Source organism: Schistocerca americana, chromosome 2 (assembly GCF_021461395.2).
Source record: "Schistocerca americana isolate TAMUIC-IGC-003095 chromosome 2, iqSchAmer2.1, whole genome shotgun sequence".
NCBI lineage: Eukaryota > Metazoa > Arthropoda > Insecta > Orthoptera > Acrididae > Schistocerca > Schistocerca americana.
In genome coordinates, this window is record NC_060120.1 from 703,196,551 (window position 1) to 703,219,044 (window position 22,494).

At 41.9% G+C, this 22,494-nt stretch overlaps 1 protein-coding gene across 1 annotated transcript in view; it reads left to right on the forward strand.

Moving 5' to 3' along the window:
- The window catches only part of LOC124596408 (esterase FE4-like), a 39,068-nt gene extending 30,277 nt beyond the window's left edge, over positions 1-8,791 (forward strand). The window contains exons 9-11 of the mRNA XM_047135540.1: positions 401-533; positions 3,753-3,873; positions 8,528-8,791. Coding sequence (XP_046991496.1) covers positions 401-533; positions 3,753-3,873; positions 8,528-8,684 — 411 coding nt within the window. The 3' untranslated portion in view covers positions 8,685-8,791. The remainder of the gene's footprint in view (positions 1-400; positions 534-3,752; positions 3,874-8,527) is intronic.
- Positions 8,792-22,494: the final 13,703 nt, after the last annotated feature.

The following is a 22,494-nucleotide window of genomic DNA, read 5'->3' on the forward strand; positions in this document are numbered from 1 at the left end:
CGAGGCTCCTGTAACGTAGTCGGCTGTCGAAACATTACATTCTGCGACGCAACGTAGCCACCAAGTCAGCCACTGTCGGCAGGGTGCTCCGTTAACAATTTCACATATTCCTTGCTTCCTAGTAAGGGCCTGCGTGTAGCACACGCTGCAGCATCGTAATCGAAGATACTCATTATATTAAGTCCATTTATCACATATAGAGTTAATTTTTTGAAGATTCAAGTACTAATGTGACCCGATTATTAGGAATCGTATTAGAATAATGGTATAATAACAAAAGGTTTGTTATTCTATCACACATGAATGTGTGACCTTAGCCTTAAGTAACACAGATTACTATGTTTACATAATTCGCTCATCCTCATAATTTTCATGTGTCTCACTCAATTATATTTTACAGTTCGATACACACGAATGCTTCGTGGAAGGCGTGGACGCAGTTGTACAGAGAATGGCTCGCTATTCCTCTTACCCGGTGTTCTATTACCAGTTCACATTCGTCGGCCCTCTCAGCGTATTCCCTGGAGGACCAGGTGAGGGAATCATCACAATTATTAAATTGTCGTTACATGCCAATCACTGCATCGCACATTTACCTGTAATTTAAGGTAGTTCTTCTATGTGTAACGCAAGTACTTGTGTCTTGAACGGGCTCCGTTCTTTTTTACGTTTTATCGCTGATAAGGAAATGCTTGTTTGATAGCAAAGGACCATAGCATTTCGCCATATGACAAGTTTTAAAACTTATCAAGAACAGCGACATTTATTTATTGTAAAATACTTAACACTATGTAATATACATGGATCTCGAGCACAACAGTCCAGTTCAAAGAGAATGAGTTGTCTGATATCATTTGCCTCAAATGAAAAACACAACAATAACGTTAAATCAGGTCAAAATGTAATATCATCTGACAACAACTCGAGTCAGTCGCACCTCACAAACATTTGATGCTGAATAAAACTTGTTCAATCCGGAGGAAAAAATGAGTGTTCCCAAAATTTTCAAACCTTCTTACTGAATTTCTAGAGAATTGGTTTAAACATTGTTACACACTCTGCTCTTTTTCTTCAAAGTGATTACGCAACCAACATATAGCTAATGTTCTGTATTACATTCCTTTAAATCAGCAATTTTTGTCTTACATACTGCAATAGGTTTGTTTATAAGGCATCAGAACATACACAGTTTTACTGAAGTTACGATTTGAAACAGAAACAGATCCCGAAGCTTAAGATAGAAAAACAGGGAGACTGGAAAATATACAGAACTCTGAAGCATTTCGCCTCAGAGCTGAAGAAGCCCGTTTACAACTGTTATTGTGTCCGATCTGGAACCGATGACGGGTATTGTGAGATTTATTGAGACACGTGCATAAATGAAAGTATTAGCTCACCATGTAAAACTCAGAACTATAACTCACTAAAATTACAGCACACACATAACGTAGCTGCTCAGTAAGAGAGTACATTACAAAGCATTGCATGAACGAATACACAGTTTTCTCTTCGCCCTTCTATGCGACTGTGGAAACTCCAGGAACTACTGTACAAAGAACTTACTCCACTTCGTACAAGAGAGTAGTCTCGTGTAACAGTTGATTTTACTACAATAACGTTAACGATTTAAGCAACATTTGGTTGGAATTATTTGTTCTTAGACGCTGATGATCCGACTGTTGATCCGTTCCTTCCTTCAACTTAAGACCGTTCACAACATTTTCAGTGTAAAAGACCTGCTTCTTCTCTTGTACATATAGGAAACATCGAGAACATTCTCAGCCAGGACTAGCGATAGGGCAGATCTAATTTGGCGAGAATCGGAATCATCATTATCGTCTGGTACTGCCGCGAAGCACAAACTTACGTCCAAGCAATTCAATTTCAAGTGATACATGATAGGAATTTGGGCTTTTGTATTGTCGTTATAAGATATACACTCCTGGAAATTGAAATAAGAACACCGTGAATTCATTGTCCCAGGAAGGGGAAACTTTATTGACACATTTATGGGGTCAGATACATCACATGATCACACTGACAGAACCACTGGCACATAGACACAGGCAACAGAGCATGCACAATGTCGGCACTAGTACAGTGTATATCCACCTTTCGCAGCAATGCAGGCTGCTATTCTCCCATGGAGACGATCGTAGAGATGCTGGATGTAGTCCTGTGGAACGGCTTGCCATGCCATTTCCACCTGGCGCCTCAGTTGGACCAGCGTTCGTGCTGGACGTGCCGACCGCGTGAGACGACGCTTCATCCAGTCCCAAACATGCTCAATGGGGGACAGATCCGGAGATCTTGCTGGCCAGGGTAGTTGAGTTACACCTTCTAGAGCACGTTGGGTGGCACGGGATACATGCGGACGTGCATTGTCCTGTTGGAACAGCAAGTTCCCTTGCCGGTCTAGGAATGGTAGAACGATGGGTTCGATGACGGTTTGGATGTACCGTGCACTATTCAGTGCCCCTCGACGATCACCAGTGGTGTACGGCCAGTGTAGGAGATCGGTCCCCACACCATGATGCCGGGTGTTGGCCCTGTGTGCCTCGGTCGTATGCAGTCCTGATTGTGGTGCTCACCTGCACGGCGCCAAACACCATCATTGGCACCAAGGCAGAAGCGACTCTCATCGCTGAAGACGACACGTCTCCATTCGTCCCTCCATTCACGCCTGTCGCGACACCACTGGTGGCGGGCTGCACGATGTTGGGGCGTGAGCGGAAGACGGCCTAACGGTGTACGGGACCGTAGCCTAGCTTCATGGAGACGGTTGCGAATGGTCCTCGCCGATACCCCAGGAGCAACCGTGTCCCTAATTTGCTGGGAAGTGGCGGTGCGGTCCCCTACGGCACTGCGTAGGATCCTACGGTCTTGGCGTGCATCCGTCCGTCGCTGCGGTCCGGTCCCAGGTCGACGGGCACGTGCACCTTCCGCCGACCACTGGCGACAACATCGATGTACTGTGGAGACCTCACGCCCCACGTGTTGAGCAATTCGGCGGTACGTCCACCCGGCCTCCCGCATGCCCACTATACGCTCTCGCTCAAAGTCCGTCAACTGCACATACGGTTCACGTCCACGCTGTCGCGGCATGCTACCGGTGTTAAGGACTGCGATGGAGCTCCGTATGCCACGGCAAACTGGCTGACACTGACGGCGGCGGTGCACAAATGCTGCGCAGCTAGCGCCATTCGACGGCCAACACCGCGGTTCCTGGTGTGTCCGCTGTGCCGTGCGTGTGATCATTGCTTGTACAGCCCTCTCGTAGCGTCCGGAGCAAGTATGGTGGGTCTGACACACCGGTGTCAATGTGTTCTTTTTTCCATTTCCAGGAGTGTATAATGCAGTGTGTGAAGTCTTAAGGCTGTGTTAACGTTTGTCACCAGAGCTACCGTTGTATTCCTGCCTGAACTCACGAAGAGAAATTATTCTTATGTATCGTGTGTCAGTGCTACGCCAGAAAGAAAGGGCCTCAAATTAGGTCTTAACTCTACGATTAGCAAGGTGCAGTGTTTTCTTGCACTGGGAATAAAGTAACTGAAACAAATTAACTTTTGAAATCGAACGGAAAACTGAACCGATCGTTCATAACAAAAGTAATCAGTACACTATAAAATGTGCTGTTTCGAACGAATCATTGGAGTACACAATAGAAATATAGCAAATTTACAAATCATTGCGCGCTGAACATTAAATGCTAATGGTATATCGGGGATCACAAATCTGTTATGTACTTTCAGGTGCAACTCACGGGGATGACGTATACTACTTGTTCGCGTCATCGTCACTTGACCCTAAGTCTGATGGAGGAATCGTCAGAGCACAGATGACAGCTATGTGGGCCAATTTCGCCAAGTATGAGTAAGTAATATATTTATTAAAAATGATAATTTTCATGAGTAAGAATCAGTAAGTAGCGTCGAATTGCTCATGTAGCCAATTTAAATGACATCCAGGAGAACTCCAGCCGTCCATGTGCTGATACGAAGTTTAAATTATTACAGACAGTATACCACAAGCTGAGAACTGATGCAGAGTACAACTGATATTGAATGAATACTGGTCTCGTTTTCAGGAGAAGAGTGGTTAAAATCCTCGCCGGCCACCCAGGTTCAGGGCTTCCATGACTTCCCTAAATCCCTCTAGGAAAATGTCGGGTTGGCTCATTTAAAAGGACACGGCCGAATTCCTTCTCCATTCCTGAAACATTCCGAGCTTCTGCTCCGCATAACATTACCTCGATGTTGACAGGACGTTAAATCTTAATCTTTCTTCCTTTTTCTTCCCTTATGATTATAGATCTTCCAGCATTACTGTTCAGTGTGCTATTATTTCTATGCAATCGAAGTGGCTGGCAGCGTCGTTATGGTGATGATTCATATTAAGTTCAGAACGAACGAATGATTATGAATTTACTATGTAATAATTTGTTTAAACATGTGCATCTAAACTTTCTGTGTTTTGTGAGCCGATAGCTTCGACCGAAGACTTCGCTTACGACGTTGATGAAGTATACTCTGTGCTGAGTGTAACGTATGCTCTGAAATGCATATTGCTGTGCATAGCTCTCGTATTTTATCCACGTTGATGTGTGTCAGTAACATTTCTGGGAAGTCCTTTAGAAACTAGTTAAGATTTCCACCTCTTCTGGTGAAAGGGGTCGACTACCACCAGTTAAGCTAGAGTTGTTTTCCGTTATTACAGGTTCTGGAGAACCCCCACTTTTCTGAACATCTTCCGAAAGTGTCACAAAATAAATTTGTATTGAGTCATATTTCGAATGAATGTAAACACCTTTATTTTGTAAATAAATTAATAGTGACGCAGTACTGTTAACTGAAATTTGAAACATACGAAATTACGGTTACTGACTTATTCTTGAATCAATTCTAGTTCTTCAGCTGGCTCAGTCTCAGACATTCTGGTTGTTTCCAACTTTTGGATTCAATTTGAAAACATTTTCAGTTGGCTTTGCGTTAAATGAAGACAAGGAAGTGAATGGTTGTCCTAAAAAAACTGTTTTAGCTGTGTAGGACATATATTGAGACAAGAAATAAGACTTTAGAGGTTCATACAAATAAATCAATAAGTCTTCTAACTCCAGGCAGCAATGACAACCATCTGGTTTTAGTACTACCCAGAATTAGCTTATATTCAGTAGCAATAGAATCACACAGTGATTTCAGTTCTTCCACACCCACAGAATAGATATAGAACAATGCTGCACTTCTCTGTACACTGTTGTACATCACCTGGGCTACACGAAAGCAATGCCTTTAAGGTTCATTTTGAGCATGCTTCTCAATATGGAATAAACGTTGTTTATCCCAGCCTTCAGGAACCCACCAAAATCAGGGTTACAATTATCTATACAAAACGCGATGATCTTGTCAACTACGTTTTACTTTCTTAAGAGGCCCAAAACATAAATAGCCAATAATTCTGCTGTTTCTGCACCAGTTTTCTGGAAAGAGCTAATTTTGCACTGAACAGCTTCGTTAGGAGTGAAATATCTAACACTAATCGGGACTCATTTTAAACTTGTGTTGTTTGATGCATCAACTATCTCAGACACGTACTGAACGTCTTCAAGTTATGATTGCACTTCATGAATTTCATATGGCGATAAAACGTTCATTAAAATCGACTCGCACGTTGTCCTGGAACACGTGAATTTCAAAAGTTATGTAATTATAGGAATGGAGCAGATCACTGAACGGCATAAACGGATGTGTTTTGCAGTATAAACGCAAACGGCTCTACTTCAGCAGCGATGCGTTGATCTGGCTCGTTTTTACTCGATTCGTAATTATAGAGGAAGTTCTAATGGACGTTCTCGCGGAACGTGAGCAAAACGAACAAAAAACGACAGAATGCGCTAGCGCAAGCTCGCCGTGCCCCCATTATTAAAAATTGTTCACTGCTTTTCATTGTTAAATATCGGTAGAAATCGGAAGACAGAGCCGCTTGCAGCTACTGCCCATCTATGAGATCTAACAGTTTGTAGCTAGTCCATACTGATTACTACAGATAAGCACGACATTTAAACATCATCTTTCACAAAACCTTGTTACTTCCTTGCGTCATTTCTAGCATAAAAATATGACCAGTGCTTCAAAACAGACTTAGACATAATACTGATCAAAAAGATAGCAGATACCTAAATGATCAGTGCTTCAAAATAGATATAATATTGATCAAAAAGATATCAGATACCAAAACTCTGGAGTCTATAAGTTACAATGTGATGATTGCGAGAAACAATATATCGGACAAACTGGCCGCAATTTTTCTGTTCGTTTTTAAGATCATACATCAGGCACTAGTCGTAATATATCCTTATTTGGCCAACATTTCAATGACTGTAATCATTCAGAAGGATCAATTCAAAATAATTTAAAAATTCTTCATATTGCACCAAAAGGACCTTTACTAAATTCGTTGGATTAGAAATTTATGCACATTATAAAAACAAACCTCTAGTCTTACTCAACGAGCAGCTCGACCTCAGAGAAAAGTTTTTCTTTGATATTTTTGAAGACTTATTATAAGTAATACTTCTCTTTTGTTCTCAAATACGTTATGTCCTAGCTCTTTTTATAAATCATTTTGACTCTTGATTTTATCATTAGCGCTTTTATGATCAAGGACATAATCTTGTTTTTACACTTTTTACATATTTCATATTTTATATCTTGATATAACCATTGCTGTTGCCTCATTACGTTCATGAAAAAACTTGGATTTACTATATGTCAATTCTAGCAAATAATACCGCATTTTTCCTATATTTCTCATGGTTTCTTGGTTATAGAGTTTCTATCCTTTAAATGCTATACGTAATGTAACGTTTATGTCACATATTAGTGTCAACTATCTCTCATTACGGGATTAGTTCCCTTAGTTTACAAGAATATTGCCAGCATTCTACTTAATAGCACCTTGATTGTATTTTTTAACTTTTTCGTAATCAATAGTAGATAAAATAGAACCTGCATGTAGTAACTTTATATTAATCTGTAGTATCTGTGTCTTTCACTTTGCACTAGTGTGAAGACTGCCTCCTCACGCACTCATTGTAATGACTTTTAAAACCACCATCACATGAAGTTATTTCCAACATGTTATATCGACAGAGGACGTTGGTCTTCAGCTATAGCGATTTTTGACTACTCTGTAGACTGTCGCATCGGAATAAGACGCCGTTTCCACTGCAACTATCGATGTACCTCCGCTAGCAACGTCTCACTATCAATAGCAGTCTTTGGTGCATCTTTTACAGAACTGACATTAGAGGGCAGCGTACTTTCAGCCGATCTTAAATCTATAACCTTTACAGCTTATATCTCATGACGGACAATGAGACATATGTGATGTTACAATATAATATAATTGTTATTCACCGTCTAATTAACTCCAACACGTTATATCGACAGAGGCCGTTGGTCCTCGCCTATTGTAATCTTTGACAACACTGTAGACTGCCACAACGGAATAGGACGCCGTTTCCACGGCAACCCTCGCTGTATCTTTGCGAGTAGTGTCTGCCTGTCGACTTAGCAACCTTTGGTGCATCTTCGCAGAATAGACGTTAGAGGGTAGCATACTTTTAGGTGATCTTAAACCAAGTTACCTTTATTGTTTATATTTTATGACGAATAATCACTTATAATGATGTAACGATTTAATTTATATACAACGCACTTTTTAATCTACTTGTAGTCTGATGGGCTAGCAATGATGTCACACTCAGGACGGTTGGCGTGACCAAGCCTCTTTAATAACCGTTCCCTCCTTGTCCGATTAGCAGTTATTCCAGCGTCGAGGGTCGGCGCAACTTGCTCCAATGAGTCAATCCACCGTTCTGGGCATATTTATTTATTAGTTCTACATTTTGTTTTATATACTTACTATTATAACGATCCCTCTATCTGGTAATATGTTGTTTCAGAGTCTGAAGTTGGTTCTTAAATAGAATCGAAACCGGTCACGCCAATAAAAATAAAAAAGTTGCGATCAAGACTGTTTTTAATCTTTGAGTTTTAATTTTAAAGATCGCTGCTAACGTTTCCGAAAATTTTATACAATTCTGTGTTCACAGAATGAACTTATCATTTTGCAGGGCGCAGTACTCAGTTGCAATACTTAATGGTGGGTTAAAACTTTCTCTAGACTCCTCATTGGGTAAGGTGACTGTTAAACGCAAGTGTTCAAGGTCCAGTTTCACTCCGGCACACACTAGTGTGCTGCGAAGTTTTAGTGCTGTATTTAGTTTCCTGTGGGCAAAAAGCGCAGATCACGCATCATACCATTAATTTGGTTTCCGTCATCTATAGCCTTCATATGAATCACAACATCGAAAGTTAAGTTTCAGAAATAAATGAAATCGGATCGCAATAATATTTCTTCTTCTAAATGAGATTTGAAACTGGTAGCTATTTGCTTGTTATTCTTCTGAGGTTGCTGTACATATGAATAAATATTTTGAACAGTGATATGGCTTTTATTGTTCCAGCAATCCAACTCCACAACTGGACTCCCTTCTGACGGAGACGTGGAAGGAGTATGACGAATCGTCCAAAAACTATCTGGTGATAACATCTCCTCTCAGCAGCGGAACTAATGTGTTCGGCCCGTACATGGACTTTTGGCATAACCTACTTCCGTCATAAATACAGCTATCTTTCTGTCTTACATTTTTGACAGGGTTTTCCATTCATATGGCTATTATGTCTGAGACTTTCTGAAAATAAATAGATTATTGAGTGTGTAAAGAGTACATTGTCAATATTTTACTGAACATCGTATGACAGAAAAAAAGCCTCAGCTTATTTTCCTTCGTCTTCCTTTTACTGTAGATTAAAATTTGTCTTCTGCTGACGTGTAAGTAATTGCACGCAAATTCTGACCGTTCTCTTTAGAGACCATGAAATATGTAACAGCAATATTTTCCATTTCAGATTCAAACATACTATAAAGTAACAAGAAGAAAAAAAAGTATTCTTAAAACTATGTGTTCATCCTAGCACAGTTTCTTTAACGAGACTCTGACCAAAACTGTGAAACGTTTGCCCCGGCGCCCATAGCATGTCTGAAGATATTTTAGTTATTACGTTGCATGTTTGCACCGGAATTTCTATATTGTAATCGAGTCTATAACAGTTTTGAAGTAAGTGGAGAAACTGCATCTTTTCTTGCCTTCAGGTAAAAGTTATAAGTGAAACTATACTCCCCTATTACCACCGTGTAAAATTTGAGAACTAGTTTCCTTTACGTGCGCTGCGAAGAAAAACCTCTTGTTTTGGAGTAACTTGGTGGATATTTTAACACATTTCTTAAGAGGATTTTAATGAATTGGTAATTATTGTAATTCTTCTTAAAACAGCTTTTTCACTAACTTCTGTTGGTACCGATTTTCTGTTTTCTGACCTATTATGATAAGGCTACAATAAAATGCTTAAACTGATATGCTGTAGAAACACTGAAAGTGTTAAATCTTTATCTAATATTCACCTGAAAGCTATTATTACATGACGAAAAAGTACGTGTGAAGAAGACAGTGATTAAGTTTCAGCAACAATTTTATGAAATCCAGAACGTGCGCAACAGAATTGGTCTCTTTTTATGAAAGCCCGTCATTTTCTCCAATTATGACACAAAGGTTCTAAATTGGGATGAAGGTGCCGACACTTGCGAAAATGAAAAAGAGGCAATAGCACAGAAGTTCGTAGAGGGTACAATGTGGGTTGATGGTGTCACAGTGGCACCACATTTCATCGCAAAGCTGCTCAACGCCACCATGGGACAGTCGTCACACCTCCCTCTAAGCACAGCTCACCCCTTCTCTTGACTACTCTGCTAAGGGGTGATTTCGTAGCGACTCTGAGCAGCGGTGTGTCCGAAAGGTTTTCGTCGGCAACCAATTAAGACATCAAGATGATTTCAAGGCTGGGCGTCACTATTCTGATCTCCGTCGCGTAGGTGTCAAGAGAGGTAGTGAGAAGTAATTACACCTTACATGAATTTCTAAGCTGCAGCCTTGAGTCAGTGGTTCGAACTTTGCTACTGCTAACATTTCCAGCAAATGGCGGCCGAAGATTTCCGGCATAACAAGTCACCATTGTTCTACCAATGGTATTGTCAAAGGGGGTGGAGTAGTAGCAGACAGGGATTCAGGACACTGTCTTGTCCTTGGGGTGGGAACTTGTCCTCAAAAAGCGGAAGAAAGAGTAATGGTCAACATCATGCGTATGCGAAAAGTATTGGAAAGTACTGCATTAAAGACACATACTGTGTATCCACAGGACGTTTGGTTTGTAAATGAAAAAGTGTCATGATTATCTCTCCACTGACAACAAATTGAAAATTTTTAGTAACGTCTTAGAGGACCAAACTGCTGAGGCCATCGGTCCCTAAGCTTACGCACTACTTAAGTTAACTGAAACTAACTTACGCTAAGAGAAACACGCACCCATGCCCGAAGGACGACTCGAACCTCCGATGGGGACCACTAACGACAGATTCTGGATTTGTTCCGTATTAGGATATCTGGGAGAGGAATGGCAACAGGAAGTGAGCAGCAGAAAAAAAGACTGACTAACCAATGAAACGGCAACTTACTACGAGTTGGGACATGAAATGTCAGAAGTTTGAACGTTTTAGTGAAGTTAGAAAATCTTAAAAGGGAAATGCTAAGGACCAATCCAGATACAGCGCAGAACAGTGAATTGAAATGGAAAGAAAACAAGAATTTCTGGTCAGACGAGTATAGGGAATTAACAGCAGCAGAAAACGGTATAACAGGAAAAGGATTAATTATGTAAGGAAGGTAAAGCAAAGAGCGAATTACTGTGAACAGTTCAGTGATAGGGTTGTTCTCATCAGAATCAGAAGAAAACCAATACTAACAGCAACAGTTCAGATATACACGCCAACATCGCAAGCAGAAGACGAAGAGATAGAGAAAGTATATGAGGATACTGAACGGGTAATTCCGCAAGTAAAGAGAGATGAAAATCTAATGGTCTTGGGGAATTGGAATGTGGTTTTAGGGGAAGGAGTAGAATAAGAGATCGGAAGAACATGGGTTAGACACTAGGAATGACAATGGAGAAAGACTAATTGAGTTCTGCAGTAAGTTTCAATTTTTCATAGAGAATACTATGTTGAAGAGTGACAAGATGAGAAGCTATACTTCGAAACGCAAAGGAGATACAAGAAGATTCCATTTAGATTACGTGAAGGTGAGGCAGAGAGTCCGAAATCAGATATTGGATCGTAAAGCGTACCCAGGAGCATATGTAAACTCACATCACAATTTAGAATGATGAAATGTAGACTGAAGCTTAAGAGAATCATCCGGAAAAGTCAGTGTGGAAGGAAGTGGGGTACTGAAGTACTGAGAAATGATGAGACGTGTTTGATATTCGCTGAATGTGGATACTGAGATGAGGAATACCATAGTAGGCAGTTCACTTGAAGAGTAGTGGACAACAGTAAAAGAGCAATCAGAGATGCTGGACAAACATAGGTGAAAGGGAGGTAACTGCGAAGAAACCATCAGTTGATCGACGAAAGGAAGGAGTGGAAAAATGTTGAAGGAGATCTAGGAATACAAAAATACAGTAAAAGTCACTCAGGAAGGGCGAAATGGCTCTATGGAAAATATGAAAAAATTAAGAAAGAAATGATTGTCTGAATGACTGACTCAGCATATAGAAAAGCCAAAAAAACCTTCGGTGAAATTAAAAGAAAGACGGTAACGTTAAGGATTCAATAGGAATTCTATTGTTAAATGTGAAGGAGAGAGTGGATAGAGAGAATGACTTGTTTTGGATTTTTCTATAAGGGGGGCGGGGGGGGGGGGGGGACTTGTCTGATGACGTGATAGAAGAAGAAACACGAGTGAAAAGGGAAGGGATAGGAGATCCATTATCACATTCAGAATTTAAAACAGCTTTGGACGATTTATGACCAAATAATGCACAATGGACTGATAATATTATATCAGATTTTCTAATACCATTGTGAAAAACGGCAGCAAAACGACTACTCACATCAGTAAATAAAATGTGTCAGACTGGTGATATACCATCATACATTTGGGAAAACATCATCCAAACAATTCCGAAGACAGCACGAGCCGACAAGTGGAAGAATCACGGCGTAATCAGCTTAACAGCTCACGCATTCAATTTGGTGGCAAGAATAATGTACAGAAGAATGGAAAAAAAACTGAGGACCTGTTAGATGACGATCAGCTTCGATTTCGTTAAGGCGAAGGCTCCAGAGAGGCATGTCTCAGGTTGCGGTTGGTGATGGAACCAAGAGTGAAGAAGAACCAAGGCATGTTCGTAGGATATATAGACCTGGAAAAGTGTTCGACAATGTAAAATGGTGCAACACACTCGAAATTTAGAAAAATATGGGTTAAAGGAGGGCAGGTAATACACAATATGTGGAAGTACCAAGACTGAACAATACTGGAAGACCAAGAACGAAGTGCTAGGATTAAGATGAGTGCAAGACAGGGATGTAGTCTATCGCTCCTACTGTTCGATGTACACGTCTAATAAACAATGACAGATATAAAAGAAAGGTTTAAAACTGGGGTTAAAATTCAAGGTGAAAGGATATCAATGATAAGATTCGCTGGTGACACTGCTATCCCCAGTGAAATTTAAGAAATGTTACAGGACCTGTTGAATGGAATGGAGAGTCTAATAGTACAGAATATGGATTGAGAGTAAATCGAAGAAAGACAAAAGTAATGAGAAGTAGCAGAGGCAACAACAGCGAGAAATTTAACATCAGCATTGGGGTTGACTAAGTAGATGAAGTTACAGACTTCTGTTACCTAGGCAGCAAAACAACCATTGATGCAAAGACGACATAATAAGGAGACTAGCACTGGCATAAAGGGAATTCCTGGCCATGAGAAATCTTCTTTAGCCCAATCCAAGAACAGTGATGATTCGCGCAGCTCTAGACATGGACAGACACGTGCTCCGTGCTTCAAGAAAGCGTGCATAATGCAAATTGTGTCTCTCGCTTGCTTATGCAGAATCTGTTGCTTACCACCACCATCTGCCGTGATAGCTCGCAACGAATGTAAGAAAAACTCACCAGCATCCTTAATACTCGAATTGGCTTTGACATTCACAGCAGATCACTGAGAACATTAATGAACGATTATTGGTTGTCGGAGAACGCGTGATGTAGATGCGCAAAACAAGTCTAAAATCAGGAGCCATCGTCCGTGGCTGTAACTGCAGCGTGGACATTTATTTGAGGAATAAACTTCTGATAACGTACGTTAGGGGTACAGCATTGTATGTTAGTCAATCATGAACTGTGGGATAACCGAAACAGAAGAAAATCGAAGTATCTGAGTTGTGATGCGACAGAAGCATATTGAAAATTAGTTGGACTGATAAGGAATGAAGAGGCGCAGAATCGGCGAGGAAAGGAACGTATGTGAAACACTGACAAGAAATTTGAAATTTAGCTAGCATATTGAATTATTGTTTAGACTTGGGAGGAGGTCTCTATCTGCCTCCGATCTCGAGGAAATGGATTCTATGTAGGGCGCTCACTTCCGATCTCACGCCCGCGAGAATGAAATGCATCCCATCCCACCAACTCAATCTATCACACTCTTAACTACTCCCCCATCCGAAGGGCCTCATCATCATCATCATCATCATCATGTGCACCCCTGGTAGCTGAGTGGTCAGTGGGACGGAATGTCATACCTAACGGCCCGGGTTCGATTCCCGGCTGGGTGTTGTGTTGTCTTTATCATCATTTCATCCCCATCGACACGGAAGTCGCCGAAGTGGCGTCAACTCGGAAGACTTGCTCCAGGCGGACGGTCTACCTCACAGGAGTCCCCAGCCACACGGCATTTCCATCATCATCATCATCATCATCATCTCCTAATATCAGTCTGGAACCGCGCGACCGCTACGGTCGAAGGTTCGAATCCTGCCTCGGGCATGGATGTGTGGGATTTCCTTAAGTTAGTTAGGTTTAAATAGTTCTAACTAATAGGGGACTCATGACCTCAGCAGTTAAGTCCCATAGTGCTCAGAGCCATTTGAACCATTTCCTAATATCACATTGCCTCGTTTCCTCTTCCCTGTCATCCCCTCACCCATTTTTCCACTCAAATCCATAGATCCGTATATCAGCTACCCCTCTTTCCTTGTCACCCACAGCCACCTCTGTCTCGTCATCACCTCTAACTAGTCCTCAGTCCTCATCACCACCTCTCACCTCTCCCCCTCCATACCAACCTTCCAATTAATCAACAATTTACTATCCCAGGGCAACTACTTTTGCAGTTATAGTGAAAGGGTACAGTGCTCTGTTTATAACGATCAGTGCATGTTCTGTCTTGTTCAGGTTTTAAAAGTGTTCAAAAATGGTCCAAATGGCTCTGAGGACTATGGGACTTAACATCTGTGGTCATCAGTCCCCTAGAACTTAGAACTACTTAAACCTAACTGACCTAAGGACACCATACACATCCATGCCCGAGGCAGGATTCGAAACTGCGACCGCAGCAGTCGCGCGGTTCCGGACTGAGCGCCTAGAACCGCGAGACCACCGCGGCCGGCCTTTAAATGTGTTATTCAAGTATTTAGTGTTCAGTTATTTTTAACCAAGCTGTCTGCCTATATTTTTACAACTGTTTCTAAGCAGTTTATGAAAACAGCATATTATTACTTATGTTGTCCCACTAACATCAAGTCTTAAAATAATTTTTGATTCGCGGTACATATGTGTCTTTCTTCTTCTCAGTGAGAGACAAGTCCTACTGGCTGAGGACTGGGTTGCTTGTACCACTGCCACTCCCCTTTCCCACCCACATGCGGTGGAGGTGATGAAATACCAATTAAAGACGACTCTATCCGCTTTACACTGCAGATACGTCCAAACCACCTCCACCAGTTCTACCTCCTTCAGATACTGATGACTCTGTCTTCCCTCGTCCTTTAACCTACACACCTGAAATCCCAACGATCAGTTCACATCTACCTTAAACAATTTATCTCCTCAAAAGCAACACCTCAGAAACCCAGGCAATAATTATAAAACAAACCACCTAGACCTTCAATGACTTTTACTTTACCATTCTCGACCATCCTATTCAGTTAACTAACATACTAAAATGTCTTGGACTAACCCTCTACCTGAAAACAGCAAGCTCCACAATAGAATAATACAAATAACTCGCTGAATTTTGGGATTACACTTCACCGTTTCTCTCCACACCTACAAAACCTTGATCTGACCCATCCTCTACTATGCAAATGTTGCATGAATCTCCATTCTACGTTCTGGCAGTCCCACCAAATCTTTGAACTCCAAGCACTATGTCTTGCTTTCCACATCCTTTTACTCTACCCCAACATGGATCATCTACCATCTTATGATCCCCACAACACCTCACACACACCTCCTCACACTGAACACCTCCACATTACTTATACCACAAGCAAACTACATTCCAATAACACCATTGCCTCCACTATGATCACAAACACTTGTATGCTGTCGAGGGTCAACATATATGTCTATGTCCCACTGTCCCTGCATCTACACACTCTGTAAGTAGGCTGTTTAGGTTTTAATGTTGGTAACGCCACGTAGCGCTCTATATGAAAATCACTGACTGTACTGTGTGAAGGCTGTGTTTGGTTTGCTTTGTTGGAGTAATATTCGCCATTGTAGTGTTGGTCTGATGGCTGTTAACAGCGCGTAGCGTTGCGCAGTTCGAGGTGAGCCGCCAGCGGTGGTGGATGTGGGGAGAGAGATGGCAGAATTTTGAGAGCGGACGATCTGGACATGTGTCCATCACAAAGACTAAATTTGTAATATTGGATATCATGAACTGATATATATATACGATGACTTTTGAACATTATTAAGGTAAATACATTATTTGTTCTCTATCAAAATCTTTCATTTGCTATCTATGCTATCAGTAGTTAGTGCCTTCAGTAGTTAGAATCTTTTATTTAGCTGGCAGTATTGGCGCTCACTGTATTGCAGTAGTTCGAGTAACGAAGATTTTTGTGAGGTAAGTGATTCATGAAAGGTATAGGTTATTGTTAGTCAGGGCCGTTCTTTTGTAGGAATTATTGAAAGTCAGATTGCGTTGCGCTAAAAGTATTGTGTGTCAGTTAAGTGATGATCAGAATATGTAAAGAGAGAAATGACTGAGTTCGTTCAGTTTTGCTCAGCTGTTTGAAAATCAAATAACGTAAGGGGTGTACCAGCACTGTAATTCATTAATTTTTCTAAGGGGGCGTTTCATATGGGCGCTGCGGTTCCCCGAGCATGATTTACGTCTTCTCAAAGTCTGGCTCGACGAAATTCTCTGCACTGCCATGTTTGTTGAGCCCACAGGTCGACGAAAGCACCGCGGACGCTTCTGAGCTCATAAAGCGGCCGTAACTGCAGTTGAACTCCTTAGAAAAATTAATGAATTACTGTGCTGGTAAACCCCTTATGTTATCTGATTTTCAAACAGCTGAGCAAAACTGAACTTACTCAGACATTTCTCTCTTTACTTATTCTGATCATCACTAAACTGACAATATTTTTAGCGCAACGCAATCTGACTTTCAATAATCCCTACAAAAGAATGGCCCTGACTAACAATAACCTGTACCTTTCATGAATCACTTACCTCACAAAAATCTTCGTTACTCGAACTACTGTAATACAGCGAGCACCAATACATCTACGTCTACATCTACATCTACATCCATGCTCCGCAAGCCACCTGATCGTGTGTGGCGGAGGGTACCTTGAGTGCCTCTATCGGTTCTCCCTTCTATTCCAGTCTCGTATTGTTCGTGGAAAGAAGGATTGTCGGTATGCCTCTGTGTGGGCTCTAATCTCTCTGATTTTATCCTCATGGTCTCTTCGCGAGATATAAGTAGGAGGAAGCAATATACTGCTTGACTCCTCGGTGAAGGAATGTTCTCGAAACTTCAACAAAAGCCCGTACCGAACTACTGAGCGTATCTGCAGGAGAGTCTGCCACTGGAGTTTATCTATCATCTCCGTACCGCTTTCGCGATTACTAAATGATCCTGTAACGAAGCGCCCTGCTCTCCGTTGGATCTTCTCTATCTCTTCTATCAACCCTATCTGGTACGGATCCTACACTGCTGAGCAGTATTCAAGCAGTGGGCGAACAAGCATACAGTAACCCACTTCCTTTGTTTTCGGATTGCATTTCCTTAGGATTCTTCCAATGAATCTCAGTCTGGCATCTGCTTTACCGACGATCAACTTTATATGATCATTCCATATTAAATCACTCCTGATGCGTACTCCCAGATAATTTATGGAATTAACTGCTTCCAGTTGCTGACCTACATTGTAGCTAAATCATAAGGGATCTTTCTTTCTATGTATTCGTAGCACATTGCACTTGTCTACATTGAGATTCAATTGCCATTCCCTGCACCATGCGTCAATTCGCTGCAGATCCTCCTGCATTTCAGTACAATTTTCCATTGTTACAACCTCTCGATATACCACAGCATCATCCGCAAAAAGCCTCAGTGAACTTCCGATGTCATCCACAAGGTCGTTTATGTATATTGTGAATAGCAACGGTCCTACGACACTCCCCTGCGACACACCTGAAATCACTCTTACTTCGGAAGACTTCTCTCCATTGAGAATGACATGCTGCGTTCTGTTATCTAGGAACTCTTCAATCCAATCACATAATTGGTCTGATAGTCCATATGCTCTTACTTTGTTCATTAAACGACTGTGGGGAATTGTATCGAACGCCTTGAGGAAGTCAAGAAACACGGCATCTAAATTGATTGCGTGGCAGCTAAATAAAATATTCTAACTACTGAAGGCACTAACTACTGATAGGCATAGTTAGCAAATGAAAGTTTTTGATACAGAACAAATAATGTGTTTACCTTAATAACGTTCAAAAGTGTTCGTATATATGTCAGTTCATGATATCCAATATTACAAATTTACTCTTTCTGATGGACACAAGTCCACATCGTCCGCTCTCAAAATTCTGCCATCTCTCTCCCCACACCCATCGCTGCTGGCGGCTCACCTCTAACTGCGCAACTAGTGATGGGGAGCTCGCGAATGAGTCCTCCAAATGAACGCTTCACTCCAGTGAAGTGTGAACTAACCACTGAATTTCAATGAACTGGTACTTCAAACTCTTCACAGATAACACACTCCACACTTTTTTCTAGTTCACTCACTCTCTTCCCCTCTCCCTCGTCCCATTACATCGGCGCTACGTCACTCATTCTCCCCTCTACTACCTGTCGACGAATCGCGTGGCGTTTGTGGGAAACGATACGTTTGCGATGGGTTGTGGATGTGAGGGCCAGGGGAAGGCAACGTCAGCTGCTTCCTGCAGTGCTGACATCATTACCCGTGACTATTTGTGCAGTTCAGTTATACTTCGCGTCTACCGGTAGCCTACCGTTGGCAGCGCTTGCGGACAAATGAGTATTACAGATACAAATGAAGAGGCTGACTGTGTGAGCACGCACAGCCAACATGAAAATAAAAGGTTTGTTAATAATACTCAAAGAGGGATTTTACCTGAAATCGTGCTGATGACTACAGGTGACAGTTTACGTTTTGAATCTGGAGAGTTATTATTCTCAACAAAAATAAAATCTACAGGAAAACTTGTGAATCATTACTTAAGGTAGATATATAGACTTTGTGACAGTGGTAAACATACTCATTCTATTTTGGATTAAATTTTAAAAGGAACATGAAAGTGGACTGCATTTCGTTGGTAGCCCTAGTTTTCAGTCCATGAATACAAAAAATAATGTTTCACTTTGCAGATAAAGACTTTTTTGGGCGCTTCATGAGAAAATGTCGAGCAAAATTAAATGTAATACCTTCTTTATATGTGACAGGCTTCTCTGTTTATCTTTCCTTTGTCCCCTTCGACCATGCTCTATTTAAGTTAGCTCAGACTCTGTAAGAGTGTAAAACGTTGCGTGCACGTTACTGCATAGTTCGGCCATCTGTTGGTAAAATTATGAAGCTTTATTGTACGAGCGAGGCGAAGCGAGCGTAGCCGCGGCGAACTGGGCAACTTCGCCAGGCTTCCGTACTTCATGAATGAACTACTTCATTTGAACGCTTCACGGCAAAGAGTGAAATGAATGAAGTAGTTCACGGGAATGAACGAGTTAGACCCATCTCTATGCGCAACGCTACGCGCTGTTCACAGCCAACCGCCCAACACCACAATAGCGAATATTTCAACAATGCCAACCAGCCACAAACTTCACACAGCACAGTTAGTGCTTTTCATATAGAGCGCTACGTGGCGTTGCCAACATAAAAACCTAAACAGCCTACTTACAACTCTCCATATTCTGTCATAACGAAACTTCAACCAACTCCCTCTCCCATACTATAAGATTCGCTCCTATATTTATCCATACTACTGACTTTAACCCTACCCACATAACCCACACCATATCACGCCTCCTCTCTTCCTTTCCCTCTGTGTCCGTCGCCAACCCGTTTATCTTGCTACCACTACCCTTCAACATGCCGAACTCCTCCTCACCCTCTGTCTTTCCACCCTCTTTCTTCCCACTATGCCCCCTGCCCATCACCTGCCTTCACCTCCATTGTTTCCCTACGTAATAGATCCGTACCTTTTCTACACACGTCTCTCAACCCTATGTGGGGCGATGGGGATAAAATAAAATTGAAAAAATTGAACCCACTGACAGCTGTCTATTTCCAGTATGTCTCGTAATTTTTGTGCCTCGTCGCCTGAGTTCCTGCATGTAATTATCAATAACCCTGTATTTTTGGCAGACATATGAAGACTTTGTGCGTTGCTGGAAAAAGACGAAACACGATTTTTTATCAATGACATTCACTTAGTTTGTAGTGGTAATTGTAGGAATTAGAGGTTCATCACTGGGTGAACTGGAAGAAGAACTTTGTAACACAGTGTCGATAACAGTTGAGCTTCATAATGCGACTCTAACAGTAGTAGGACGTGGAGACATGTACTATCTCGCATCAAAACAGAACTTTCTTCCTTGCGGCAAGCCAGAATGTTTGGAAATGGTCTTTGAGTGTGATATATTGTTACCGCTGTGTTATACTAAGGGTGGTGCCACCAGCCCAGTCTTGGAGGGCAGCAAATGTAATGGGCGGTGCTTACGCCGTCTACGGTACGCAGCCCTATACATAACGACGATCTGCAGCTTTGATATCCCCAGACACAGGCTAAAACTAAGGGACGAACCACCCGTAACTTCCGCTTCCATGACTTCTGCCATACTATTTACAACCGTCCTATCCAGTTAACCAACACACTAAAATATCTTGCACTAACCATCGGCCGCCAACTAACGTGGAAATCTCACCTACTAACCATCCAATAGAAAGCCCATACTAGACTAGAACTTCTAAAAGTACTAAGAGGACGAATTTTGGGATTACACCCCTCCACTATTCTCCACACCTACTAAACGCTGATCCTGCTCGACTTCTACCATGAAAATGTTGCATGCGTCTCCATCCCACAAAATTTCTGTAAGTCGGTCCAAATTTTCGAACGCCATGCACTCCGCCTCGCCTTCCGCATCCGTTTACCTCCCACCATATGGATTCTCTGCCATCTCATCAAATTTCCATCCCCTTGTCACCCACATCGAACACCCCCGCATCTCCTATACTACCGCTAACTGGATTCCCGCAACGCCATTGTCCCCTTCACTAACACATCCCTCCATCCCTGCACCTACACACCCTCCATATCAATCCCAACGCAACTGCAACCAACGGTGTCTCACAAGCAATGAGATCCGCCCTGATATTTATCCGTCCAACCGACTTTATCTCTTCTGCACCTATCCCACTCTACATCAGGATTCTTCTCTCCTTTTTCCTCTTCGTTCATCCCCGTCCCTTTCCTTTCTTAACCACTGTCCTACCCACATAAAACAAGTTCTAGCTCTATGTCTTTCCCACAGACTGTATTTCCCAATATCCACCTCAACTCATACCTCTCATGTCCTTTGCTCTCCTTCCTAACAGACCCCTATCTTTCTACTCAAACCCCTCAACTCCATGGAACGTACTCTCCCCTCTGACAATACTTCTCACCCTATGCAAGTGCCTCAGTTTTTAAGTGAATGTCCAAATGGTTCAGCGTTTCCTCATCAGAAGAATTTCACCATCCTGTGACATGTTTTTAAAACGTATATATTTTCGTTTTTTTAACTTTCCATCCATCCATTTAAAATAGAAAATCACCCCAAAATTTGTTTCTAATTTTCATCATACATATTTTTTTAATTCCCTTGGCTGAAGAACTTAATATTATACCTCTGACAGACCACTTCCCGCCCATATGGGGTGAGGGGGATGAAATATGCTAAGAGAGAAGCCTTGGCATCAGTTTTCAGCGGAACCCAGCAGCAGGTGCGTTCTCCTGAAGATGCCGGACAGTTTTATCGCCGAAATATTGTATCATGTTGATTTTAGGATCCGGCAGCAAATCTGAGGACTCTCAAGGCCTATTATGCTGGCAAAGCCTACGAAGTCTGAACCTCTGTTACTACTTCAAAATACAATTGGATTCACTGAACAACAGCAGGTGACCAGCAGTATAACGTTTCAGAGACATACCTTAATGCGTATTCTGACCTCCTTTCTTCCCCTGTCTTTCTCAGTAATCGCGCTAACTGTTTTTGACAATAAATGGATAGTTCAAATGGCTCTGAGCACTATGGGACTTAACACCTGATGTCATCAGTCCCCAAGAACTACTTAAACCTAACTAGCCTAAGGACATCACACACATCCATGCCCGAGGCAGGATTCGAACCTGCGACCGTAGAGGTCGCGCGGTTCCAGACTGAAGGGCCTAGAACCCCTCGGCCACAACGGCCAGCACAATAAATGGAGATAAACCTTGATCAGTAACTACATAAAAGTGTCACGGAGTATGATCTGTGGCGCAATGGAATGCGGAATGCCTCCCCTTGCTTTAAGAAATAAAAGAGCATAAATACGAAACCAAGTTTGTTGATTCAGTGTAAGTAAATGGTTTCCATCATCTATAGTCCACGTGGAGAACGCTAAGTTTCAAAAGTAAACTCAGTCCCAATACAAGATTATGTCTTCTTCAACAAAGGAATTGTCCGCCCTCGGTAGCTGAGTGGTCAGCGCGACAGAATGTCAATCCTAAGGGCCCGGCTTAGTTTCCTGGCTGGGTCGGAGATTTTCTCCGCTCAAGGACTGAGTGTTGTGTTGTCCTAATCATCGTCATTTCATTCCCATCGACAAGCAAGTCACCGAAGTGGCGTCTGATAGAGTTGCACCCAGCCAACGGTCTACCCGACGGGAGGCCCTAGTCATACGACATTTCTAACAAAAAAATTCAGAATTGGTTGCAGCCTGTGTGTGACTCAT